Source organism: Drosophila persimilis, unplaced genomic scaffold, assembly GCF_003286085.1.
Source record: "Drosophila persimilis strain 14011-0111.01,24,50 unplaced genomic scaffold, DperRS2 tig00000233-arrow-arrow-pilon, whole genome shotgun sequence".
Lineage (NCBI taxonomy): Eukaryota > Metazoa > Arthropoda > Insecta > Diptera > Drosophilidae > Drosophila > Drosophila persimilis.
In genome coordinates this window covers 318,609-344,839 of record NW_020825308.1, presented here as the reverse complement: position 1 = coordinate 344,839, position 26,231 = coordinate 318,609, and the positions used below count along the sequence as shown (strand labels likewise).

At 47.8% G+C, this 26,231-nt stretch overlaps 6 protein-coding genes and 1 long non-coding RNA gene across 8 annotated transcripts; 3 read left to right on the top strand and 4 right to left on the bottom strand.

Moving 5' to 3' along the window:
* The first annotated feature begins 447 nt into the window (after positions 1 to 447).
* On the top strand, positions 448 to 1,965 carry LOC113565947. Its single transcript, XM_026989356.1, has 3 exons — positions 448 to 712; positions 1,703 to 1,819; positions 1,878 to 1,965. The coding sequence occupies exons 1-3, from the start codon at positions 564 to 566 to the stop codon at positions 1,963 to 1,965; spliced, it is 354 nt and encodes a 117-aa protein (XP_026845157.1). The 5' UTR covers positions 448 to 563.
* A 12,887-nt stretch (positions 1,966 to 14,852) lies between these two features.
* LOC6604608 lies at positions 14,853 to 15,334 on the bottom strand. Its single transcript, XR_003408849.1, has 2 exons — positions 15,290 to 15,334; positions 14,853 to 15,222 (listed from the first exon to the last, which is right to left on the bottom strand). It is a non-coding gene; the product is annotated as an uncharacterized LOC6604608 (long non-coding RNA).
* A 257-nt stretch (positions 15,335 to 15,591) lies between these two features.
* On the top strand, positions 15,592 to 16,154 carry LOC6604607 (40S ribosomal protein S14a). Its single transcript, XM_026989378.1, has one exon. The coding sequence runs from the start codon at positions 15,641 to 15,643 to the stop codon at positions 16,094 to 16,096; it is 456 nt and encodes a 151-aa protein (XP_026845179.1). The 5' UTR covers positions 15,592 to 15,640; the 3' UTR covers positions 16,097 to 16,154.
* Positions 16,155 to 16,238: 84 nt separating this feature from the next.
* On the bottom strand, positions 16,239 to 16,953 carry LOC113565957 (transcription initiation factor TFIID subunit 7-like). Its single transcript, XM_026989384.1, has 2 exons — positions 16,882 to 16,953; positions 16,239 to 16,814 (listed from the first exon to the last, which is right to left on the bottom strand). Exons 1-2 carry the CDS (start codon positions 16,894 to 16,896, stop codon positions 16,317 to 16,319), a joined length of 513 nt encoding a protein of 170 aa, XP_026845185.1. The 5' UTR covers positions 16,897 to 16,953; the 3' UTR covers positions 16,239 to 16,316.
* Positions 16,954 to 17,494: 541 nt separating this feature from the next.
* On the bottom strand, positions 17,495 to 25,501 carry LOC113565946 (histone acetyltransferase Tip60-like; the record flags this gene model as incomplete). The annotated part of the gene is made up of 4 exons (XM_026989355.1): positions 17,495 to 17,711; positions 17,773 to 18,583; positions 18,636 to 18,762; positions 25,337 to 25,501. Coding segments are annotated over 4 exons (1,320 nt in total), but the record flags the coding sequence as incomplete, so codon positions are not given.
* LOC113565956 lies at positions 21,212 to 22,058 on the top strand. Of its 2 annotated transcripts, XM_026989383.1 has the most exons (3): positions 21,212 to 21,287; positions 21,345 to 21,776; positions 21,833 to 22,058. In XM_026989383.1, exons 1-3 carry the CDS (start codon positions 21,246 to 21,248, stop codon positions 21,845 to 21,847), a joined length of 489 nt encoding a protein of 162 aa, XP_026845184.1. In that variant the 5' UTR covers positions 21,212 to 21,245; the 3' UTR covers positions 21,848 to 22,058. The 2 variants fall into 2 exon arrangements, with proteins under 2 accessions (XP_026845184.1, XP_026845183.1); XM_026989382.1 differs by having other exon boundaries at positions 21,345 to 22,058.
* Positions 25,443 to 26,105, bottom strand: LOC6603949 (transcription initiation factor TFIID subunit 7). Its single transcript, XM_002028858.2, has 2 exons — positions 25,980 to 26,105; positions 25,443 to 25,912 (listed from the first exon to the last, which is right to left on the bottom strand). Exons 1-2 carry the CDS (start codon positions 26,067 to 26,069, stop codon positions 25,544 to 25,546), a joined length of 459 nt encoding a protein of 152 aa, XP_002028894.1. The 5' UTR covers positions 26,070 to 26,105; the 3' UTR covers positions 25,443 to 25,543.
* Positions 26,106 to 26,231: the final 126 nt, after the last annotated feature.

Genomic DNA, 26,231 nt, shown 5'->3' with positions numbered 1-26,231 from the left:
GCGAGCTCCAACAAGGCGGTGATATCGACAAGGGCATTCATATCGGCATATCATTGTGGCTCTAGAAAGAGCGGACTATGTGGTAGACGATGTGATACGTTTCTCGTGTTTACTACAGATACATTCTGCTGTAAAATAAATCTAAACTGCGTTCAAGAACAGAACAGGGAGTGTGGTGATCGCTGAAAAGTTTTCTGAGATATTTACCTGAGCTTTCTTACCCTTACAGAAACTGCATTGTCCGCAAATTAAGTCGAGGACGTCACTCTTCAGTGGCCGTTCGGCGGTTGCTAAAACATCGGAACAAAGTTTTCAGTGGTCAGTGAGAGAAGGCCTAAGAGAAGCTGCTTCTACCCCTAGGAGCTGCAACAACCAATCCTGTCTCGTCTGTTGCTAAGAGATGTGGGCTTTTCAATTGGGCTCAATCTCAATTGGGAACTTGGCTCATCGACTGCTGACCGGGCAGGAGCAACGCAGCCAAAAAGCTGATTTGTAACCCCATTGCCCGGCATTAGAGCGTCAGCGTCGGCTAGTATGACAGCAACCATCTGTGGTAGACGTCCATGAGGTCCGATTCTCAGTGCCTTGTTCCAGCGACACAACCGATCCGCTTCCAGTGGCTACAATGTGAAGCCCCTCCAGACGCAGATTATGGAGTCTGCAGCGTGGGATGTACTTGTAAAAAGTGTTCCGTTTCTAGGTACAACAAAATGTAAGAACTGCATTATAGCATAAGTATATTGTATAGATTACCGAAACGTATAGAAGGCATTCCAACATTTAGTCAGTAAGGTTTCAGACCATTGGACTAACTTCTTCTCTGCAATTTCCAATGATTTCGTTGAACCATATTGCTATCAGCCGACTCGTACACGTTCACTGAAACTCTCTCTCTCTCTGATACTCTTTTTGACAAGCGACAGTCGTTGTGGAAAAGTCCAAAGACTTGCTTCCGAGCAATCTCTCTTCCTTCCGAATCTTGCTATCCGTTTATCGCTCTTTTTTTTGAGCATTTACCGAAAATGCCTTAAATTGAATTATGGCATTCGCTCCATATTTTTTCACTCTCTCTCTCTCTAGATCTTTCTTCCTGCTTTCTCTTATTGCCAGTCCAAATGGTTTGTTGCATTTAATTTATAACGCACAATAAACTTTTGCGGTTTCTGGCAAAACTTCAACGCGCCAAATGCCGCAGGGCAATTACAGCAGTGAGATAGGGCAGAGGGCAAAGGGCAACCAAACAAGGAAGAAGGACTATAAAACACCCTATTCGAACTGCGCAGAAACTATCTAGCCAAATCCCTTGCAATGAGGGAAGTAGAGTAGAAAAGATACATATATACTATATATAAGTGCTCTAACCATGTCTTCTAATTTAATTACTTAATGTTTATGTTTCTGGTAGATATATGTAGCTCTTATTTACCATTCTATTCTATGATATACAGGGTATACAAATCTACATGCATAAACATGAAGAGTGGAAGGAGCGGAGTGAGTGGGAGGGAGAGAGCAAAGGCATGCATCAGCTGCTGCTGCTCTGCTTTTTTCCGACCAATTTTTGTTCTCTCTTTCCTGCTAGTTCCCTGGTATACCGCTCTCTGTTTCTTTCGCTCTGACTTACCCCTGAAGCATGCACGAATTTTATGAATAATATCCTAAAGGCATTAATTTTCAAATTGGATATTTTTGCCCATTTCAGCCGGCGGTGCGCAACTGTAAACAAGAGTAAATACTTCCAGCATCGCAGCATCACGGCATCAGAGCATCGTACTGTGGCGTATCATCCATGTACCCCAGACCTTGGGGCCATATTGGGGTAACAGACCGTAAGGAGCGAAATATATGTAATATGATTAAATTTGATCAACAAGCAGGTCTGCCAGGAACAGGGCATTGTACAGCAAAGGACATTGCAAAGGAAGGAAGGAGTATTCGCAGGACGAAGAGAGGGATGCGTCATAGATATACAGCAACCTAGCACGTTCCCCAGCTTTCTCATCTATAAATGTAGGTACTATACGAGGCCTGGCCATAAGTATCGTTATATGCATTCCCGTTGCTGTCACTGGACGAGGTATAGGGTCTGATGGATATGATTAATGCGGGAGAAGGTGGGTGAAGAGTAGGATCGAGGTCAGAGATGAACTCGTGATGAATTATGAGAATTTCCTACAATGAATTGTGGTTTTCTTTAGGACTTCTTTTATTTTATGACTCGTTTGGATAGGGTATCCCTAAGTCCACTCAAATCACACACATTTCCCCTGTTTGTTCTACTCGTATTCGAGTGTGCGTATCGCATGGGTGGCAGTGTGTTATTTATGGCTCATTTATGATTGGAAAGCGTGATATTTGTGAGATATTGTAAAACAAGCAGCCAGCAGACGAAGGCAGGGACATTCTCCTCGGAGGACTCGAAGGGCTTAGGGGAAAATGGAAATGGTCTATGGGAAGTGCCCCAATTCGATTTGGGGCCTGCCATTCTTTCCGTTCCGGAAAGGAAACGGCTCTCCTGTGTCTTCCGTAATCCAATAACGAACTTAATCCGCTGACATCCACTTGTTTTCCACTCATTACTGAAATGTCGTGCTGTGTCCTGTCATGTTGCACTACCAATCAGCGCCGCAAACTGTTGCATATTACGCATACGCCGCAGCACTTGTGCCACAGCCAATTGACAACTGTTGCTGCCACGATGCCATGCTGCCACTGGCGGCGGCAGTTGCGGCTTCAGTCGCTGTCTGATTGAATTTTGATTTGCTGTAGTGGGTTTTTGCATAAGTTGCAGCTAACTCTCCCATTTTCATTCTCTTCCTTTGCCACTGTCATGTGCAACTTGATTCTGTTGCCGCTGATAAATCTAATCAGTGTCGCGGCCAACGTGCAACATTAAGCCGACACGCCTCTCGTCAGTGCTTACCTTAAAGGTTAACGTCGGGCAAAACTTTTGTTGCAACTTCTTAACGAGTGTGCGGCGGGGAGAGGGGCAGGAGTAGAAGCAGGAGCTGGAGCTGGAGATTGGAGCAAAAGTTTTCACTTAAATTTTTTATATTATTTTGCTTTAGCTCTCAACCCACCCCACACCCAACCCATCCACTGTCGTCCCGTCCTCTGTCTGCCTTTCTTACTCTTTGCAACACTGCACGTAGTAACTTTTTATTATTGTATTAGCAAAAGTTTATTTTTTCTTTCGTTGCCCCTCCCCGCCCCTCCCGCCGACCATTCTTTGACTTCCATCCAGCCACAAAGTGTGCTACATCTGTGCCTTGGCCACCACCAATCGATAGTTGTCTGCAAGCACAACTGTACTACCCCTACTTCGCCGGCCCTGCTGTTCAGTTTGGTAAGATGTTGCGCTTTTGTGGCCAATGGTTTAGATTTAATTTGGCAAACAGCAAAAGGGATGGGGCAACATTTTGACAAAGTGTCCAGTGCCCGTCCTCGATGTCGTCTCTGGCAGTGGACTGTCACACTGCACTGTGGTTGGAAGGGCATTGAAGTGGTCCTGTGGTATATGATTTGGCACATAATTAGAATTAGTAGAGAAGTATAGGATAGTAAAGATACTCAATAGGAACTCTTCCTATAGTGTCCTCTGAAATCTCTAAAAATTCCACATCTTTCTATTCCATAGGTACTACAGTGCCCACCCACAGTAACCCACAAGGTCACCAGTTAAAGTCGTTGCCTCTCGCCAAACCAAACTGCAATTTGTTGCCACTGCCGAGGCGATCCAAGAGGCAACTTTGTTGCAGTCTCTGTGTCAAGTGCACTTATGTGTGGAGTCGAAGCGAGTACGACTAGCACCAAAAAAAAGGGAAGGGGAAGCTGGAGCCACTTGACAGCCACAAAGCGCTTGGCTTTTCACCCGCTACTTGGTCAAAGCATTGCGTCAAGTGGCTCTTGGAGCAGTTAAGCTACGTTTGCCGACGCCATAAATGTTGCCGCCACAGAGCCCCCTCTGCCCCCCTCTCTTGCCCCGGCTCCTTTGGAGTTTGTGCAACTTGCATCTTGAGTAGCAGCCACGCCGCCACGCCAACAACTAACCAGCAAAAAACAACAAAAAAATGGCAAACGTTTGCCATTTTTCAGGAGGACAAGGCGGGAGGATGAGGAGTGACTGCATCTTGGCACAGACAATTTCACAGCAATTTAAGTTTTAGCTTTTGTTTAAGCAACACTTCAATTGCAACGCCTTCAGAAACTGTGTCAACCGCCTCGGAGGATGCGAAAGGAGGCAAGTACAGTGCGGTCCTTCCATGAGGAAAGAAATCGGGAGCAATAGGAGCCTCTAGGAACTATCATTCACCGACGTTTCACTGTATGTCGTCCTCTCCATCTATCTCGAAGGTGATTAAACTCATTTGCCACACACACGAGCAGGCACTCTCCACACTCCACACTCTCTCTCGACTCTCGCCTCAGTTTTGTTACACATTTTTGGCCGGGACAATAGCTGACAGGGAAGCGCATCGCATCGCATCGGTGGCACGTAGCAAATTGTTGCCAGCTGCTGTTCGCAGCCACACACGCATCCTGCCACACAGGTGCACTTTATGGCTGACTTTAAGTTTCGGTTCGCTTCGGTTCGGTTCTTCTGTACGGGTTCCCTATGATTTATTATTTTCCAATGTGCTCTCCCTCCGGGATCCACCTGTCCACTCACACTCTGGCCCCCCGGTTTCTCTGGCTAACGATTCATTTTGTCACATTTTTATTAACTGATGGATTGGGTGTGACCCCAAAACCCAGCCCCCAAGCCCGAAAGAACAAAACTGAGCAAAACTTTCCAGCCAGCTCCGGGTTCAGGTCCATGCCCCTAAGTATGTGGCTGATTGGGATGGAATACCCTGTAGGATATGTGGGAGAGAGTGGCATGAATAGGATTGAATCAAGTGTAATTTAAGCATCGACTGGTGGAGATTATATATAGATAGATTATAGCCGAGTACTAAGGCAGGGGTTACCCACCAAAGTCTTGAATGCATGGACTCCCATTCCCTACTCTCCGCTGACCATATTAATTATGATACTACCTCGAAACCCGGACATAACTAGGGCATGTTTGGGTCAACACCAACTCGAGTACAACTTTTCCTTTGGCCATCATCAAAGGCGCCCATATTTTGTTGTTCTTACACGAGCAGGTGCTTTGTCACCCAAGCCCATTAAACATTTAATGCGAGCGGGCCAATAAGGAAAGTTTTGCCTGGACAGGGAAGCCCTGGACGAGCATTCGATGGGTCTCATGCATGCGCAGGGTCCTGCAGAAGGAGCCCTCACTGTGGCTGCAACCGTCTCGAATTTCCAGAGGATGTGTGGGTGCCTTTGTGGATGTGATTTGGTCAAGTTTTGTCTATATAATTATAATTAATTACTCTTTGGAAACTTTGACACATTTAATTATTATTTTATTAATACATTCGGTTTTGGTTTCGGCTTCGCTTTCGGCCTGGATGGCGGGAGGTCCTAATTCCTAATGAGTGTGCCGCTGTCCGATTCGATTTCACAGTGGAAATGTACGAGCATATCCTCTGCAGCTGCTAATTGCTTCAGGAATTCGGAAAGTTTCCGCTCCTTGGATCTGAAGTGTTTGCTTAAAGGATTCTGACCCGGAAATCTTTTCTCTCTTTGGTGTTTTTTCACTTTAAATTCCATTTAATTGTTTCCACAAAGTTAAAGCCAAAAACTAAAGATTTGTTTAGCTTGGAAAAGCTTTGAGGGATTGGGGTTGCCGAAGGGGGGGACTGCGGGGAATGGGGACTCGGATCAGGATTTTCATTTCATTTTCTTTCATAAAAGTTCTGTGTACTTTTCTGTGCAGCCAAACCGAAATCGAAGTGCAATGGAAATGGCAAATGCTTGGGCAGAATGCTGGAAACTCCGTTTTCTCTGGCCAGAACGCAAAATGAAAAGCGTTTTGCAGTTTGTGTAACTATTTAAAAAGTTTTCCCTGGCAAGGGCCACACATCCAAGTGGAACTGCCCTCACCCGCCGAGGGTTGGCCAAGGAAATGCAGATTTTCAAGGGGAATCAGTCGGTAGGGGGAGATCTATTTGCTCCTTAATCCAGGCCATCGCCCAAAGAATGGTCTGGTAATGGTCCCAACGATTGGATAATCCATTCATCCACTCAAACTTCCCGATCGACCCTCTGCCCTAGACACATATGCATTTATGCAAGTACACATTCGGGGGGGGGTCCTCCCATCCCATCCTTTGAACTTTGCAACAAATTAAAATTAAGCCAAAACTTTGGGGCAGGGCATGCCTTTGTGTGGGGCGTGGCTGATGTACGATATCGATGGCCAAAACGGTGCAGAGTTTGCTCTTTGTATCGCACTTTGTATCTACTTGCCCCATGCAAGGGGCAAGGGGCAACACTCTCAGCTACGGCTTATGCAACGCATTAACAACGAGCATAGCGGAGGGGTAGGGGGGGTGCGGGCATAGGAAGGATGAACAGCATATTTTAATGCCTGATTTTTAACGTCGACTCGGCCCACTTATTGACAGCTGCGACAGGCAGCTGTGATACGCACACGCCCCCATGCCGGCCCCTGCCACATGCCACACACTTTGATGCATATGTCATGCGATACACAGCCCAGCGAAACAGAAATTTATTTGCCTGGCGCCTGTCAAGCCACGTAGCTCCCCGGGAAGCCCGTGGAGCCCAGGAAACCCAAAAGCTAACCGAACCGAAGAGAGGCATAAAAAATGTTTAATTTAATTTTGTAGCACCAAAAAAATGCATATATACATGTACAGTCTGCGCCTTAACCTTTCCCCCATATATCTCATATATATCGTATATATCGTCTGTATATATATCGTATATATTCCGTCATGGCAACTGCTGCGCCAACATAAAATGCTTAAACAATTTTTATAGGTAAATATTTACGGTTCAATGTTTTCCCGTTTTTTCTCCGCCCGTAGATCTTTTGGTTCCATTTTCGGATGGGATTTCCTCCCACACAGTGCCTGGTGCTAATCGACAGACGTCAACTTTGATTGAATTTAAACACGGAATGTTTTTCACTCGTGCCGAGCAGTTATCAAATTTATGAATAACTAATGAAAAACAATCCCAAACAATTTGTTTGTTTGTTTGTTTGTCCATCTGTGCAGGTGTGCGTGTGTTTCTGTTTCTGTTTGTTCGCTGCCCGTTGCCTTCTGCAATTTGCGCTCTGGCAAAGCTTCCTTTTTAAGCCCGTGCCACGGAGCAGGAGCTGGAGCAGGAGCCGGTGCCGCAGGTGTTGGACTGAAGCGGCAGCATCAGGATCAGCGGAGGTGAGAAACAGTGTTCCAAAAGCACTTTTTAAAGTCCCAAGATATTGTTATTACCAGAGGATTTGAGTGGGTTAAAAATGAAGTATGTTTTCCTTATAAAATAAAATTCTATATCCATGCACCTCCACAGATCCGCCACACTAGACGTGAACCACTGTGCACTGGCGTAGACGGTGACTGCGGCGGCGGCAACATCCTCTGCTATCTGCTTGCTGCAGCCGAACAGTCGGCGCGAGAGGTGCTCGGAAGAGGAGGAGGAGAGGAGAAGAGTGGAGAACGGATGGGTGGGTGGGTGTAGGGTTGGGACAAACAGAAACCGACGCGGCTTTCCTTTTTGACACACCATTTTGCATGTTGCATGAAGCTGCCATGTGTGTGTGCGTGTCTTCTTCTATCCCACTCTGTCTCCCTCCTTCTCTCTCTCGCTCTGTGTGCATGGCGCATATGTCACTTGTCTAAATAGCAGCGACACCGTTCACCTGTATCAGTGTTCTTTTATATTCATATACTTATTTATTTGCTCTATAATATTTACAATTTATATTTATCGGACAAGAGTGTGTTGGGACTAGGGGCCCCGCGGACTGCGGTACTGCCGCAAAGCATTGCTTCGCAGTGGCGTGGACTCCTACTCCGTCTGCTCCTTCCGCCTTCTCTCCAAGGACCTAAGCGTTCGCATCACGCTAGAGGCGAACTCCGCGGCCGCATCCCACACCTTCGGGTCTGCCAGCATCAGCGGCACCAGAGTCTCGGTGCTGACCCTAGACCCTGCTACTGTCTCCAATGTCTGACGCTCGAGGTCAAACCTGTGGCAGTCGAAGAGGACGTGGCGAGCGTCCTCCTCTATGCCTGTGCCACACTCGGGGCACCAGTCCTCTGTCTCGTGGCCGAAGCGCTTGAGGTAGCCGCGGAAGCAGCCATGTCCGCTCAGTGCCTGGGTAAGGTAGAAATCCACCTGGCCGTGCTTCCTTTCAACCCAGCATGCTATGCTTGGGATGAGGGTGTGGGTCCATCGGCCTTTGGGTGAGTGGTCCCATCGAGTCTGCCATCTGTCTATGCTGGTCCTTCTGGCGGCGTCCTTAATTTCTGCTTTGGAGCGTGCCTCGGCTGCACTGTCCGTCATGGCATCATGGATCTCCTTCCTCTCCCTTATCAGCTCCCTGAGCGGGACTTGCCCGGCAATGACTAACGCGGCTTCGTCTGAGATGGTCCGGAACGAGCACGCGATCCTAATGGCGCACAGTCTGTACGTTGCCTCTACTCCTCGCATGTATCTCCTCACCTTCGCGGCTTCTGCCCACCGGAGCGGCGTAGAGCATCTGCGACGTCACGACGCTCGTCAGCAGTTTTCTCGTTGCCTGCTTTGGCCCTCTGGTGTTTAGCAGCATCCTGGATAGCGCTCCCGCGGTCCCACCGGCCTTCGTGTGGACGTATTCCAGATGCTCTTTGAAGGAAAGGCGCGTGTCGATGAGGACTCCAAGGTACTTGATGGACCTCTGCGATTCGATCGCGGTCCCACCAACCTGTACTCTGGCGGTCTCGACCACTTTACGGCTGGATATCAGGACCGCCTCCGTTTTTTGGGCCGCCAGCTCCAGCCCCGCGGCGGATAGCCACGCCTCGACGGCTTGTATGGCGACGTTGGCAAGCTCCTCCACTGCGGCAAGTTCCTTCGCTACCGCCACTATTGCGACGTCGTCAGCGAAGCCCACCAGGTTAGTGTTGGCTGGCATCGGGAGCCGTAGGACCCCGTCGTACATAGCGTTCCAGAGCAGAGGTCCCAAAACGGAGCCCTGCGGGACTCCGGCTGAGACTTCGTATGCCCTAGAGCCCTGACATGTGTCCATTGTCAGCACCCTATTGCTGAAATAGCTGCGCGCTATATTCAGTAGGTAGCCCGGGATGTTGAAGGACCTCAGTGCCTCCAGCGTCCGGGTCCAGTCGGCCGAGTTGAAGGCGTTCCTTATGTCCAGTGTCACCACCAGACAATAGGACTTGGTTCCGCCTCTCCACCTGGTCCCAGCAATGGCTTCCTCCGCCGTTTGTACGACCCTCAAGATGGCGTCCAGCGTCGACCTCCCTTTCCTGAACCCGTATTGGTTCTGGGAGAGACCGCCTGCTGCTTCGATGGCTGCGCTCAGCCTCGCACCGATCACCCTTTCGAAGACTTTTCCCATGGAGTCCAGAAGGCAGATGGGCCTGTAGGAAGAGGCCACCCCTGGCGGCTTGCCCGGCTTGGTTAATAGTAGGAGCCGTTGCCTTTTCCACCTCTCGGGGAACGTCCCCTCCTGGAGGCATTTGTTGAAAAGGCCCGCAACTTCCCTCGGGAGTAGAAGAAGTGCCAGCTTCAACGCGCTGTTGGGGATCGCATCCGGACCCGGAGCCTTCCTAGGTATCAGGTTTCTGCCTGCCTGCAACACCTCGGCTTCCGTAACCTCGCAGATGTCGCTTGGGCTATGCTCGAACCGCAGGGAGCTAGGGATCTGCCGTCCTCGAGGAAACAGTACCCTGACTATACACTCCAGTGCCTCTGGATCTGTTGGAGCTTTGCTGCCTGCGTTCAGCCTCTTCACCACCATCCTGTACGCGCCTCCCCAGGGGTCCTCTTCGGCGGCATCACACAGCTTAAGGAAGCATTCCCTCTTGCTGTTCCTTATGGCGGTCTTCAGCTCCTTCCTCGCCGCTTTGTAGGACTCGCTGCATTGGGCCAAGCGCGGTGTGCCTCTGGCTCGCTGGAGCAGCCTTCTGGCCCGGTGGCAGGTTCTACGGAGAGCCGCGATCGCTTCGCTCCACCAGAAAACTGGATCCTTGTGCTTCCGGAACGTCCCTCTCGGTAGCATGCTCTGGTGGCAGGCGCCTTCAAGTGCGTCCGCAAATTTGGTCGCCATGTCGTTGGCTCCGTCTGCATCGTTTGCAGAGTAGCCCTCAAGGGCGCTTGCGAAGACTTGGGCCCTCAGCGTGTCCTGGCGGTACGCCTTCCCATGCCGGAACGGGGTACCTCTCGATCGGGCAAGGGTGCCCAGGGTGCATAGTATGGCCTCGTGGTCGCTGGCAGTGTATGCGTCGATGATCCTCCATCGGGCGTGCCGGGCCAGCGTGCTGCTGGCATAGGTGAGATCGATGATCGACCCTACACCTGCCCTGCTGAAAGTTTGTTGGGACCCTTCGTTCAGAAGGACGACGTCCAGAGAGGCAAAAGCCTCCAGCACCGTGCGGCCTCTGGCGTTTGTACGGGAGGACCCCCATTCCAGGGCCCAGGCGTTGAAGTCGCCTCCGACTACGACGTTGTTCCGTCCTCGCAGATCGCAGCTCAGCTCGTCCATAATGCGGCTGAAAGTCTCCAGTGAGAGGCTGGGTGCCAGGTAGCAGCTGTAGAACCATATGCCGCCTACATACCCTCGGACGAATCCGTCAGCCGACCTGGTGTCGCTCAATTGCGGCGCGTCGACGCCACAGAGCCACAGGGCCGCTTTGCCAGTAAGGTCCGTGGCCCAGTCGCTGCTGCTGCCCACCTTATGTGGTTCGCTGAGGAGTGCCACATCAGAGCCAAGCTCGCGCACCGTCTGCGTCAGGAGATCCTGTGCGGCCCTGCAGTGATTCAGGTTGAGTTGAATCAACTGCATGTCGTCCTGGTTTTGCCGACCCCGCTTCGCGTGGCTGGGCAGTTTTTAGTGCCTGCCTGGTGCGTGACCTCCTTCTTTCCAGCTGCTGAGCAGATGAAGCACGCAGGCTCTTTTTTGCATTCTGCAACTTTGTGCCCTTTTTCCCCGCATTTGATGCAGCAGCCACTCCTGTCCACTATACTCTTGCAGTTCCGTGCGATATGCCCGGGTTCCAGGCATCGGTAGCACCTTGGGAGTCCATCTCTTTCCCGGATCCTACATATGGTCCAGCCGATCCTCACCTTGCCGCCTTTCAGGACCGCTTGGCCCAGGGAGAAGGGCAAGCTGACCACCGCCAGCTGGGACTCCGCGTATCCGCGGCGCAGACTGCGGACTCTTACTCGACCCTCGTCAATGTTGAATTGGCGAGTTAGAGCGGCACAGATCTCCTGCTCCGTCGCGAGGGAGTCGATGTCCCGTATCTCCAATATGGCCACCTTCGAGTCTTCCGTCATTGCTCGCACAGACGCTCCATCGCCGAGGACACGTGCGATGCTGGCCTTCATGCCCTCAGCACTCTCCACGCTGTCTTTTGCAACCTCCAGCAGAAGGTTGCCGTTTGTGGTACGGCGTACCTTGGAGACGCAGCTTCCCAGGTCAGAAAGCTGGTTGTCGTGCCGTCTGGTGACCATTGCCAGAACCTCGCTGTACGACTTCCCGGGGGCCTGAACTATGACCGCGTCTGGGCGAGCGCGGCGCGCTGCTCTCGGCCTCTTGGCCACCACGCTCCATTCGCTGTCCGGGATTCCGGGGCTCTTGGGCTGCCTCGTGGCGCTGGTCGTCGCCACATCTCCGCGTGGCCGCAACGGGGCCTTTTTAAGGGTCCTCTTGGTTGCGATAGCTCCTTTTCGCTGCCTTGGGCGCGTAGGTGGGGTTCCCGGCTCCCCCAATGGACCTTCGGCCACGGATGGCTGGCTAAGTCTGCGCCACGGTTCGGTTTGCGCTGCGGCATCTTTCCTCCAGACGGTCGTTGTCTGCTGCTCCTTGTCTGCGCTCCGCGTGCTCTGTGAGCATTTCGGGCACAGGCCTTGGGCGTCGGAGCCTTCCTGCGGCGCGCTTCTACCCGCTGCAGCCTCTTGGCTCGATTGGATGATGTTCGAGTGCAGCTCCTTCATGCGCACGAACAGTGCTCTGGTGGCCATGTTGATGTGACGCGTATTTTTGTCCATCATCCTGGTCTGAACCTCATCAAGGATTTTTCCCAGCTCCGAGAGGTTCTCAAGGCAGGTAGCCTCCTGGTGGGCCTTGCTCTTCTTGGGCGCCGTTTGCCTCTGGGAACTTCCCGGGCTGGCTGGGTCCCGAACCCTCTTGGGGGTCTCCCTAGAGTCAAGGTCCCGACTCTGCGCCGCTGCTGCTGGAGATGGAGATGGCTCGGGTGCCGGCGATCGGGCGAGCATGCTACCCTTCCTGAAGGCGAGCTTTTCCTCCTCCTCCATTCCGTTGATTACTTTAGTATTTGAATTTCGAAATTGAAATCTCCCTCCGTTGGCGCGCAAATCCAGCTCTCTCCAACACTCTGGCAGCCCTGGGTCGATCGGGGCTGTCTGGCAACACCGTCCGTGTGGCAACTCTACGCGATCACCTGTCTGGCGGCGCAGTCAGCTGCTGTGTGTGAAGCTCCGGACGAGAAGAAGAAGAAAGAAGAAAAGTTGAGTGAGAATTCCTTTTTTCCCCTCCACCAACAATGTGGAAAGTGGAAGTGGAAGGCGCCAAAACAAGGGTTCACCCCCCCTTCCCCTGCTGGATGGAGCGCACTGATTGTGCCCCTGCAACAGAGCGGGATGCCGGTGGGGCCGGTTTTTATACGCAGTACGTACCGGTGCGACAGCAACCTGCTCTCAACAGTTTTTCTTCCAGGTAACACGCGCAGCGCGGATGCTGAAAACGGAAAATCAGGAGCCCGTGATTCGAAACAACCGCACTTGAAAACGCTCAACTCTGTGATCTATGATCAACCCTGTATCAGTGTGTGTGTGTGTGTGTGTGTGTAGTGTGCTTGGAACTGCCCGACGCACAGTGGTCTCCACTCAAATACATTGATCGGAGCCTTCGGGGAATACCCAATCCAATAATTATAAGCTTTTGCTTTGCAGCTTATAGATTTCCTAAATTATAATAAATAAAAATACCACTTTTTCGGAAAAAAGTCCCACTGTGCACCGGATGTTGCTGAGAAGGGGAATGGTGGGTGGGGTGGAAGCAATGGATGAACGGGGGTCAGGATGACACCGGACTGCACTGTCCATGCATGCAAATGCAACATTTGCAACTGTTCTTTCTCTTTCCTTTGCTCACATTTTTTCTTACTTTTCGCCGACAAGGTGGCAACACTGACACCCGGCAACGACAACTACAACTACAGCGGCAAACCGGCAGTAATTTGGCCACCTTGTCTAGGTGTGTTTGTTTAGAGGAGCAGAAAGGTACAGCACAGAGGGCAGCAGTAGAGTGCGTTGCAACATGGCATAGGAGAGACGGAAAAAAGCCAGAGACGAAGCAGAAACACTAAATGGAAACCGAAAAGCGGGATGGACAGGAACAGGAATCTAAATGTGGGGAATGAACAGACATAACTATTAAACGAATCTCCAGAATTGGACAAACACACATTTGATTGATCATGGGGGAATCATGCATAAATAGAGTTCAAATCTACAATATTAGGAGCCACCAACGAATATGGCGCTTCACATTTTTGAGCAGAAGTAGCGTCGAATTAGAAGAAAGAGACGTCTATAGAGTAGATTCATGCATGGCGCTGGTGTGTGTGCATGTGAGTGGGGCATACACTCGAGCTGCACATTTATTTGCTTTGCTGATGTCAAAACTGAGACACATTCATTTATTAGATAACGTGAATGCTGTGGTAATGCAGCTGAAGTTGCGAAAGCCATTATTCGACCATATCCATGTTCATGCCGTCCCCCTTCTTGACGACATCGTCTGGCTGTTCGTCTTGCACCTCATTGCGGTCAGCAAGGTCCACGGTTCTCAATTTATGCTCGATCTCTAGTAGATCATCTTCCTTCTTGTTTTCCCTTGAAATTTTAATTATTTCGGAGACGATCCGGATATTCCTCAGATTATGTTCATTAATTATCTTCTCCTTAAGTTTCCTTAGTTCAACTCTAGTCCAGCAAACGCAAACCGGATTCTAATAAGCAAATATATTTGGCATGAATCATCTGTAAGAAATGCAGCTTAATATGGTTTTTACTTACAGGGCAGAAAATGCCTTTGCAACGCACAAAGCCGTCCTTCTTAATGGTTTTGTTTATTTTCATGGTCTTCTGTATTAGATTACGAATACCAATTTTTCCTTTCGAACCTGAATTGGACATTTTTGTTTTCTTCTCCGCGCTTACTTCAAGAGTAAGTGGTGAACGAATATGGTGCTTTACCTTTTTGAGCAGCAATAGCTCCGAAGCAGAAGAAAGAGACGACTATAGAGTAAATTCAAGCATGGTACTGGAGTGTATATGTGAGGTGCATAGAGGAGGAGAAAGGTACAGTACAGAGGGCAGTAGCAGAGTGTTTGGTATAGAAGAGGCAGAAAGCTAAATGGCAACAAAAAGGCGGGATGGAGAGGAACAAGAATCTAGATGTGGGGAATGAACAGACATGCATAACTATTAAACGAATCTCTAGGAGTGGAGAGCACACACATTTGATTGATCATGAGGGATCATGCATAAATAGAGTTCAAATCTACAATATTAGGAGCCACCAACGAAAATGGCGCTTCACCTTTTTGAGCAGAAGTAGGAGAAAGAAAGAGACGTCTATAGAGTAAATTCAAGCATGGTGCTGGTGTGTGTGCATGTGAGTGGGGCATACACTCGTGCACACAGCGAGCTCTTGAAAATAAATAGTGAGGTTAAGGCAGAAAAAATTATACTCGAGCTGCACATTTATTTGCTTTGCTGATGTCAAAACTGAGACACATTCATTTATTAGGTATCGTTAATGCTGTGGTAATGCAGCTGAAGTTGCGAAAGCCATTAATCGACCATATCCATGTTCATGCCGTCCCCCTTCTTGACGACATCGTCTGGCTGTTCGTCTTGCACCTCATTGCGGTCAGCAAGGTCCACGGTTCTCAATTTATGCTCGATCTCTAGTAGATCATCTTCCTTCTTGTTTTCCCTTGAAATTTTAATTATTTCGGAGACGATCCGGACATTCCCCGGTTTATTTTCATTAATTATCTTCTCCCGAATTTTCCTTAGTTCGTTTCTAGACCAGCAAACGCAAACCGGATTCTAATAAGCAAATATATTTGGCATGAATCATCTGTAAGAAATGCAGCCTAACATGGTTTGTACTTACCTTGAAAATGCCTCTGCGATACGCAATGCCGGCCTTCGTAATGTTCATAGACTTTTGTATTAATTTACGAATACAAATTTTTTCTTTCGGACCTGAATTGGACATTGTTGTTTTCTTACTTCTCCGCGCTTCCTTCAAGAGTAAGTAGGGATGGGAGCTGGAGCTGGTGAAACACCGATGCTCACATCGATGTTTCTCTAGCTCGAATAGATATATATCGATAGATAATTATATTTTTGCGATATATATCAGAAGTCGCTGCTCATCACTGAGCTTTGACATCACGCTTAAAAAACTCGGCGAACAAATCTTTCTGCGTATTCCACGACTCGAGCATTTATTGATTGCAAAATGCCTCCCAGAAAATCCAAGGGCCAGAAGGAAGAGCCGCAGGTTCACTTGGGACCGCAGGTTCGCGATGGCGAGGAAGTCTTTGGCGTGGTCCACATCTTTTCCAGCTTTAACGACACATTCGTCCACGTGACCGACTTGTCCGGCCGCGAAACCATGGTCCGCGTCACTGGCGGCATGAAGGTTAAGGCCGATCGCGACGAGGTTTCGCCATACGCTGATATGCTGGCTGCTCAGGATGTCGCCGAGAAGTGCAAGATCCTCGGCATCACCGCCCTCAAAGTCAATCTGCGGGCTACTGGCGGCAACAAAAACAAGACCCCCGGACCCGGTGGCCAGTCTGCTCTGCGTGCTCTGGCTCGTTCGGGAATGAAGATTGGACGCATCGAGGACTTGACTCCCATCCCCTCGGATGGCACCCGCAGGAAGGGCGGTCGTCGTGGACGCCGTCTGTAGGCCATATTCCATGTTGTATCCTCTATAAACATAACCCTTAAAAACTATGAATAAAGTAAACGAGTAAAGTAAAATCTAGAACTTTTCTGCTATAAAACGTACTCCACTGCCTAATGCCTTATAGTATAAAGAGTGAAATATCTCTAGGTGGACCACTCCTTTGGGAGAAGATACAAATCTTATTTTATTTGTACAATAATCGTTGTAGTTGTAGTTGATATCAGACGGAAGAGTGGTCTGAGCTGTCCGACTCGTTGATGATCTCGTATTTGACATCCATTGCCTGGCTGTCCGTGATGAGAAGCCACTTCAGCTCCTTGGCGATATCGGTGGCTGGCATTTCCGGATTTTTTAGCATTTTCTTGCGGAAACGACGCCTGCTCACGTTCTTGAGTGGACGAGTGATGCCATGTGGATACATGTAAGTTTGGGGCTGCTTATTGGCGGCCTCTTCTTCCGATTCTGATGACTTGCATTCGATTTCCTCTGGCTTCTCGGTGCATATGAGCATCTGGGAAATATCTGCAGTCTTGTAGAAGTTCTTCTTGTCCGTCGTCTTGTAGCTTTCCACGATTGAGGGCAGGTCGACGAGCTTCGTGTAGAGCATAGAGCCATCCAGCCAAACCTGACCCTGACGCAGGTCCTCCTTCAGTGCAATGCTCAATTTCTTGTGTACATTTCCATCCCTGATGGCCTCGTGAATGGTCTCGGCACGATCCTGCAATGCATATAATTAACATAGTAAATCACCCATGAGGCAAGACGCAGAAGACCATATCGCTTACCTCGGGAACTCGCATTATGAATTGGCCCTCCGCCTCAAATTCGTCGCTTGTCGGCTCGCTTGTGTATTGTACATTGTTCATTGGCTCCATTTTTAATGATTCCATTTATGTTAGTTGTAAGATTTTTTTTTTTTGTCAAAAATACGAATTCTTTTGCCAATGACGCAGTGTTGGAAAAAGCACACTTAAACAAGTCGCTAGAGAACCACTGGTTCTGAACCAGTCACACTCTGAAGAACCTCCATCTTATTCCGTGATGCACACATGGCTCACAGGAAATCAAAGGCCCAGAACGAAGAGGCGCAGATTCAGCCCAGGATTGTAGTGGCGAGGAGGCATTAGTATTACTGCGACCCATTCGTCAACGACCGTGAAACCATTGTCGGCGTCACTGGCGCCTTTTTCGTCGAAGTGGCCTTCTGTAAGCGCTATTCCTTGTTGTATCTGCTCATACAACTTAAAAGCTATAAATAAAGTAAACGTAATATCTATTCTTAAATGAATCCTGTTTAATTCGGGAATGTCTGTCCAAGAGGTAGAAGTAGTAGAAGATTGAACTCCTGCTTGTTGATGCGATCCAAAAATATAGACTATTCTAGGGATTATTTCATTCCTAGCGTTTCTTTGAACCAGTCCAATCCTTGGGCACCCAGCGCAGGCAGGTGGCATCAATGCACAGTTGAGGTTTGGCCTTGTCTTTCAAATAATTCTCAACGACATCGCCTTTGACGCAGACAATGTATCGGCTCTTATAGTACTTGATAAGTTTCAGATGAGTCAGCGTGGATACCACATCATCTGTGCTGATGGAAGTCTTCTCAGAGATTTCACTATTGGGAGAAAAAAGCAAATAGTTAGTAGCTGAATAGTCAGTGCTGTTTAGGCGTATACTTGATGGAAATGGTAATCTTGTCCTCCGCCACGTCGAGCTTCTGCTTGATGAGTACATCGAGTATGGCCTGGGCCCAGAAGGAACGATAAGAGAGAAGCCCCAGGTCCGAGAGCGGTTTCTCTGGCGTGCCGGTCTTCCCCTCACACTTTGACAACTCGTAGCTGAACTCGATGAGCAGTCGGCCATAGCCCATGCGCTGGTACGGAGGTAGAGTCAACACACAGGCCAAGTTGTTGTCTTCGCTCACCTTCTCCTTAGAGAAGTATCCCACCATATGGAAGCCGCGCGAGTCGAACACTGTCATTATGTAGAACAGGAAGGGATCTGTGTTGTGATACAGAGTCTTTTCGTCTAGGAACAGCTTTCTCAGGAGGCAGAGATTCTGCGCGTATGTCATGCTCCGACGTCCGTCAATCTCGAAGAACGATATTGTGTCCTTGCGGTAGATTTCCTCGCCAGGCGGATGGCGAAGATTGCATTTAATCAAATGGCGAGCCAGGCATGTGGCATTCATCACGTACTTTAGGCACCACTCGCACAAGTAGATGCACGGCTCGGCGCACATTACCTCAGGATATGGCGAAAAGTACCAGGGCTTCATGCGATGCTTTCCCAGCTCAATCCACTGCACATTCTTGATTTCATGTACAGGCTTCTTCTTCAGTTGGGATTGCTTGGAAGGGGCGTTTGGGAGATTCTTCCGCGATCCTGTAGAACGTTCCATTGCGTAGCGCTGTCGGTTGCGAGGAAACTGCACAGACGACAAGTCCAGATCCTTCTCGTCGAACCAGTCATCCAGACGCTTGTTAACTGAAAGGCAATCAATGTTAATCACTAAAGACGGACTTCCCAGCCTACTCACAATCCAAGAAGTGCACATAGTATAGACGCTTGTTCCCCACTTTTTTGGTGCTCAAAATTTCCGCCATTTTCCACACATCTGGCTTTTCCATACGCACGGAGAGCGTGCAGCCTTCTACCAACTGCGTCTGAAGATCAATAAGAGAAAAGTAATTTGGAAAGTATCAAGAGACATCCCCATTTACCGCTGATTCACATACATACGAAGTAGGCTTTAAACTCATCTTGCTTTCATCAATTATTAACTTGCGCGGCCAAATCGGGATCAACGCTGACAACTGATTTTTTTTGTTTGCCAACGCAGATCGGGGATGCCGTATGGGCGCAATCGACTGCCGTATATCGATATGAATCTGCCTCGCAAAAGCTTTATAAGAAGTTTTTGTACTTTGAGAAACAACGTTTATTAAATAATATATATTTCCTGACAGCACCTTTCATTAAATTTCTTCTTATTTGAAGTAAATTGCCTGCCGGAGTTTGTTCGATATATCGATATATGTACATCGATAAGAGGACAAGCGCTAAATAATTTAAATATTTCTACCATTCGCATTAATTTGACCATTAAAACCCTTAATTAACTTACATTCCTACTTTAACAGACCAATTTTTCTTTTAATTAAATTAAATCTCAATTTTTTCTTGGCGGCAATATTTCTGATATCTATCGATTATGTTGTGCGGTCACACTGAAATGACGTGTGGCCGGCGTATTATATCTATATGTATGTGTATATATATGTGTGCAGTTCGGCGGAGCTAATTCGTGTGATTTTACACCCTTGTTTTTGTGTGTTTAAATAAATTAATAATCGTGGATCGTCAAGAATCGAGGTGAAATTTTGTAAATGTAATGTTTATTTTCTCAAAATGCTGGGTTGGACGGCACCTGCTGCATATTCCAACCTAAAACATGTCTATGTTTGTAGTTGAATTTTTGTTTTTTTTTTTCTGTTTCTTTTTGTTTGTTTTAGATGGAATAGAATCTAAGTGCAACAACTTAATCGGTGTTTTTTTTTAATGTGGTGATCTTGTGCACATTTTGGGTCTTTTGTGTGTCAACTCGTAAAATCCAACGAAATTCTCAACACACGCTCACTCTTCCTCACCAGCCTTAATGTAAGTGTATTGGCGTGCACATTGGAAAGCTGCTGTGATATTTCATATTGGAAAACGTACCGAAAGACTCACAGCAAAAAGAAAAAACTTGTTAAATATTAAAAACTCCTATGCCTTAGACCCTTCTGAGCTTTTAGAGCCATTTTATATGCCGCCCGGAAAGGGTTCTCCTTTCCCCCTGCAGAGCCACACACACATGAACAAACAAATGGCAAAGTTAAATTTGAAAATAATAGAAATAGAAAAACTTTCTACAGTCACTCCTGGCAAACAGCAAAAGCAACAAAAACAAATAACCCTTACAATAACGCAACAAAAATGAAACTATTTCGAGTGAAATAAATCTGTTGGAATGTGCAAAACTCCTTCCAAGCGCATTTCGGCGGGCATTTTTATTTTTTGGAAGGGACTGTTCTGTGTATGGGAGAGCGAGTGAGATAGAGGGTGTGAGGGAATGAGGTCGATTGCAAGGTGTATCAATATAACGTGACGCATTTCCAGTTAGCAGAGTTTTAACATACATATTTGTTGTATAAATAGCGTGCAAGTTTTTTCTCTCCCATCCATGTGTGTTTGTGACAGTAATATGCACCTCGCTAGACGCGAGCACCTCACCTTGTATTAAATATACCGCCAATGCTTTGCGCTTTGCCACTTCTCCTTGGCTACCCTTTGCCACTGAATGAGAGAGAGTATTCGCTTCGATGGGTTGTGTGAGTGTGAGAGAGACACGGCGACTAGGGCAAAGTAGTTCGAAAACATACGAAGCGCGGGGGTGACGGCTGCAACTGGAAGTGGAATCATTTTTATTGCCAAATGTGTTTGTTGCTCAATTTAACTAAAAGTGCTGCCAACTCTCGCTGTCTCGTCCGCTTCGCCCTAGCATTCGCTTGCGTTCTCTAACGGCCCGTCCTGAACGGGGAATGCGAAGAGAGAGGGGGACAGAAGATACAGAAAGCGAACGAATGGTAAGAAGGCATAGAAAGGGAACGACGGTAAATGTGCGAATGTTGGCGAAAAAGTAAGGAGACGAAAGGAAAGGGAACGATTGCGATCGTTGATGAGCGGTGTTGTTGGTGGAAGCAAGGTATAAAGAAGGAAGTTCGAGAAGACGCATGCGAAGCGCATAATGATGACAGGCGCAGACGTACGCACACTAATGAACGTCCCAAAAGATGTACCCGCTGTTCAAAGTGCTGCTCTCATGTGCAGAAGAAGCCGGAATTCTGGCATTCATTGAGAATGGGTTTTTGATATTACAATGACTCGAAGCATTAGCTGCCAATGTGGAACTGTTTCATTTGATATAAAACATTTCCTCATTAGTTTATCGAACCTCTGTTGTCTCCGTTATCATTGATCGAAATAATATATAATTTACTCTCAGGAATACTCATATTGTTTCAAACATTCCTTTTCACAGCTTCACGTATCAAAATTGATCTAAGTAAATATGTTTTCATTGAAAGCTGTAGAGAAAGGGAACCAAATGAACTACGAATTGATGGTCTATATGGAAAAGGATATAGAGGTAAGCGGAATTCCTTTCAAAATAACCGTCTAACGTTCCATATTTTATGCACAACAGGAATGGGATAAGGGTATTGTTGCAGCCGTCAAAAGGGGCAATTTCTGGATGAAACTGTCCATTGAGCGCTATAATGTCGTAAAGACTTATTTTCATTCGAAGTTCGTGGACGTGCCCGGGTCTGGGTCTGTCTCTGTCTCTGCAGACAACTTGGATGAGTACGAGGACTTCAGCGACGAGTTGAAGCGCCTGTTCCTGCCGGACGGCGAACCAAAGCTAATGGAATATAAGATCCAATACGATATCATCAAGTCGCCGAAAAAGTGTCAGAACAAGGCGTCCAAGAAGCGTCGTTTCCGCAAGAAAACCAACAAAACAGTGATCGATGAGTTGTTGGAAATCAGAAATGCGCTCTGTTCCCCTCAGCTTGCTTTAGTTAGCAAGGAATTCAAGGTCTCCTATCCAACACAAGAGGAGGATCCACAGGAATTGGTACCAGAAGAAGTCATAAAGGAATCAATCTTTTTCTATGAAGCTCCTTTAAACAGATCCCGCAGGCGTAGTTGGAAAGTGAAGTACTACTGAAGACAGTTCTGATATTCTGAAAAATTGTATCCGAATTCTGGCTGTGGGTTTTGTACTGGACTGCGCCCTGAATGCAAATAAAAATAGTGTACCTTCACCCCCTTCGGTTGGTCATTGAACTGATTGCCAAATCGTGACATAAATATCATGAAATTCATTTCTACAATATATATCCTGCATATCCCAACACTCATATGCATACATGTACGGATATTTATTGCAGGCATTGTTTGCCCACATTCGACTCTGTTGTCTATTTATTTGCCGCCTTCCGTTTTGTTATTGTGTTTATTCGAAACTCTCCTTCTCCTCCTCCTTTTTTCCTTTGCGAGTTTTTGTTTATGGATTTTTGTTGTTCTTTTCTGTTTTTAGTGATTTGAAATCGATGCATAAATAATGGTTTCTGCCAGCGGCTCTGGTTTCCCCTTATTTCAACATTCTCGTTGCGGCCTGTTTTACGCCGATGAAGAGCTAACCGCTAGCCGTACAGTGCGTTTCACAAGTATCTGGAGATGGGATTGGTTGAAAGCCAAGGAGAAGAATCTGGAGTCTCCAATGGAAAGGAATCCCCTATTGTGCGGGGCCTCCATCGACGGAAATCTTCCATTGTCTCTCCCTACAACTATGGAACGCACTGTAACGCTGACGGAACAAGCGGAAAATCAGTGAAATATGACAAACTTTTTCAATTGCACAATATAGGGGCATAAATTTTATACAATAAACAGGGCACAAAACAAACAGGCAACAGAAAACAAAACACATTCGCGGAAAAGGGGAAGGAAAGGGGAAAAGCGAGAGGGAAAACTTTTGCAAATCAACAATCCGGCAAGAGGCGGCCGAAAGGAAGGGTGCGAAAGATCGTGAAAGTTTTTGTTTTGCTTTATTTTTTATACCCGATACTCAAAATGAGTATTGGGGTATATTAGATTTGTGGTAAAAGTGGATGTGTGTAACGTCCAGAAGGAATCGTTTCCGACCCCATAAAGTATATATATTCTTGATCAGCATCAATAGCCGAGTCGATTGAGCCATGTCTGTCTGTCCGTCTGTCCGTCCGTCCGTCTGTCCGTCCGTCCGTCTGTCCGTCCCCTTCAGCGCCTAATGCTCAAAGACTATAAGAGCTAGAGTAACGATGTTTTGGATCCAGACTTCTGTGATATGTCACTGCTACAAAAATATTTCAAAACTTTGCCCCGCCCGTTTCCGCTCCCACAAAGGGCGAAAATCTGTGGCATCCACAATTTTAAAGATACGAGAAAACCAAAAACGCAGAATCGTAGAGAATGACGATATCTTTTAGACTACGGAATCTGAATTGGATCGTATTATTATTATAGCCAGCATCAAGAAAACAATTTCATTTTTTCTCGCCCTGTCTCTCTCTAACACACACGTAGCATAGGCGGCTTTGCTTAGAGTAAAACATTAGCGCCTAGATCTCAGAGACTATAAAAGCTAGAGCAACCAAATTTGGTATCCACACTCCTAATATATCGGACCGAGACGAGTTTGTTTCAAAATTTCGCCACACCCCCTTCCGCCCCCGCAAAGGATGCAAATCTGGGGATATTCACAAATCTCAAAGACTATTAAAGCTAGAGTATCCAAATTTAGTATCCGCACTCCTGTTAGATCTCACTATAAAACGTATATCTCAAAATTTCGCCCCACCCCCTTCCGCCCCCACAAAGGACGAAAATCTGTTGCATCCACAATATTGCAGATTCGAGTAAACTAAAAACGCAGAATCATAGATAATGACCATATCTATCAGATTGCTGAATCTGGATCAGATCAGATCATTTTTATAGCCAAAAGGAACAAATCAATTTGCATTGGCTACGCAGCGCCCGACGTCACGCTCAGACTGATTTTCTGTCTCTCTCGCACGCACTCTTTGTCGTGTCGTTTAATATTAGCGGCGCTGCCGGAGGAGAGCCATACTGACTTAGTATCGGGTATAACTGTACAGTTGCGGTGTCCGCAGCAACTCACAACGTTCCCCCTCGTTTGGTGCTGCTTTCGTGACGTTTGCCAATTGCTAAATTCTCGATGCCAATGACAATCGCCAGGGAGGGGAGCGGGAAGGGGGGAGCCAACACAACAAGGTGATGGCACGCCCATTTAGCCAGATGCCCCCGGTTCAACGCCCCCTGGCAGAGAGATACTAGGGGGGCCGGAAGGGGGGCCAGGCATGGCATGGCATGGGCTTCCACGAGGACACACAACAACGTTTACGTGACTTGTTTCATAAACAAACAGAAGGCGGAGAAAATTGGCACAAAATTGCCAATCCTTTTCGTCGGCCTGGGTGTGTGTGTGTGTGTGTGTGTTGCGGCACAGGTGGCGCCTGCCACATGTCCTGCTCTGGCCTGACATTGAGCGGCGTGAAAGTTTCGTCCTCCATTGGCGCTTTTGCATACAACTTGGTAATTGTTTCCGCCAACAATTGCTGCAGCTGCTCGGCTCCGCCTTTTGGCCATTTTAATCATTCAAAATTCAAAAGTCACGGGCAGCTGCGGAATCTTAGCGCCGCATGAGGGATTGGAACGGATTGCCAGACAGATCAGGACATTCCGGGCAGATCGGAATATTCAGAGAGGGACGGGACGAGACGGGACAGGACAGGACAGGCCCGGACGCGTCCACGGCCATTGTCTTGCGAAAGTCAACCCTTTTGGCCCACATTGCTGTCAGCCCTCTCTAAATGAGACATGAAAAGGCATGAAACTTTTCTCATTATGCCACCCCCCCTTATGAGCTTCCCCAGTAATGCCAGGATCGATCATGCGACTAGAGGATACCCCAGGGACACCTCAGAGTGTGCCACAGAAGGCTGAAGGTCCCGCCTGTTACCAACCCGACACCCGACCACGGCATACCCTCTTAATCTGGCAAATACCGCGTATTAAAAAGTAAAATAATCAAGGCGAAAAAAGGAAAGTTGTCGCCACTTTGCCTTTGGGGTGTGGAGTGTGGGCTGTGGGAGGGGGATGCCTGCTGCGCGGCTGGTGCGTGTTGCAAGTTGTCCATGCAACCCATAGACAGGTAAATCAAGTTTTCTTTCCCTGCAGGAACATTTTGCGTAAGGCAAAAGTTATCCATGCATATTCAACATCATTAGAAAGTCACGACAAAGTAGCTGAATGCAGCAGCAAGGCAAGACAGGGATGGCGGACGGCGGACAGGCGCCTCTCCGACGCCACGTCCCCTCCAGGGAAAGTAACACAAGCCCGTTTAAGGCGCTAAAATGGAGACCATAAATTATGTCATAGGTAGAGTCGTCTCTTAAATGCAGCTGCTGAAGGGAGTCGCCATCGGAGCTTTCTTTTAAATGCAGCTGTTGAAGGCCCTGATTGATTTCACTTCTTCAATGAAGCAGCCTTGATGGAGGTTTAATCGGATCTTATGGTTGGAAGTGGACGAACAGATTGTTGTATAAGTATAAGTATAAGATTACATACATATGTCTCTGGAGTGTCTCTGGAGTACTCAGTACTTCCATTGCGTAAATTCTGCAATTGCGCCTTGGCTGGTTCTGGTTCTTCTTCTGTCACGGACTCTGGATCCTCCTGCTGTTCCTGTTCTCCACACGCCGTCTCTCCTCGATATTTAAGTGTTCTGGCTGCTTTGGCTCTGTTCTAGTCTGATCTCCAAGGCCTCAAGGGCGCCTACATAAGGCTGCAGCGTCGTTGGAGCCCAGCAGGGATCTTGAGTGGACGAGTGATGCCATGTGGATACATGTAAGTTTGGGGCTGCTTATTGGCGGCCTCTTCTTCCGATTCTGATGACTTGCATTCGATTTCCTCTGGCTTCTCGGTGCATATGAGCATCTGGGAAATATCTGCAGTCTTGTAGAAGTTCTTCTTGTCCGTCGTCTTGTAGCTTTCCACGATTGAGGGCAGGTCGACGAGCTTCGTGTAGAGCATAGAGCCATCCAGCCAAACCTGACCCTGACGCAGGTCCTCCTTCAGTGCAATGCTCAATTTCTTGTGTACATTTCCATCCCTGATGGCCTCGTGAATGGTCTCGGCACGATCCTGCAATGCATATAATTAACATAGTAAATCACCCATGAGGCAAGACGCAGAAGACCATATCGCTTACCTCGGGAACTCGCATTATGAATTGGCCCTCCGCCTCAAATTCGTCGCTTGTCGGCTCGCTTGTGTATTGTACATTGTTCATTGGCTCCATTTTTAATGATTCAATTTATGTTAGTTGTAAGATTTTTTTTTTTTGTCAAAAATACGAATTCTTTTGCCAATGACGCAGTGTTGGAAAAAGCACACTTAAACAAGTCGCTAGAGAACCACTGGTTCTGAACCAGTCACACTCTGAAGAACCTCCATCTTATTC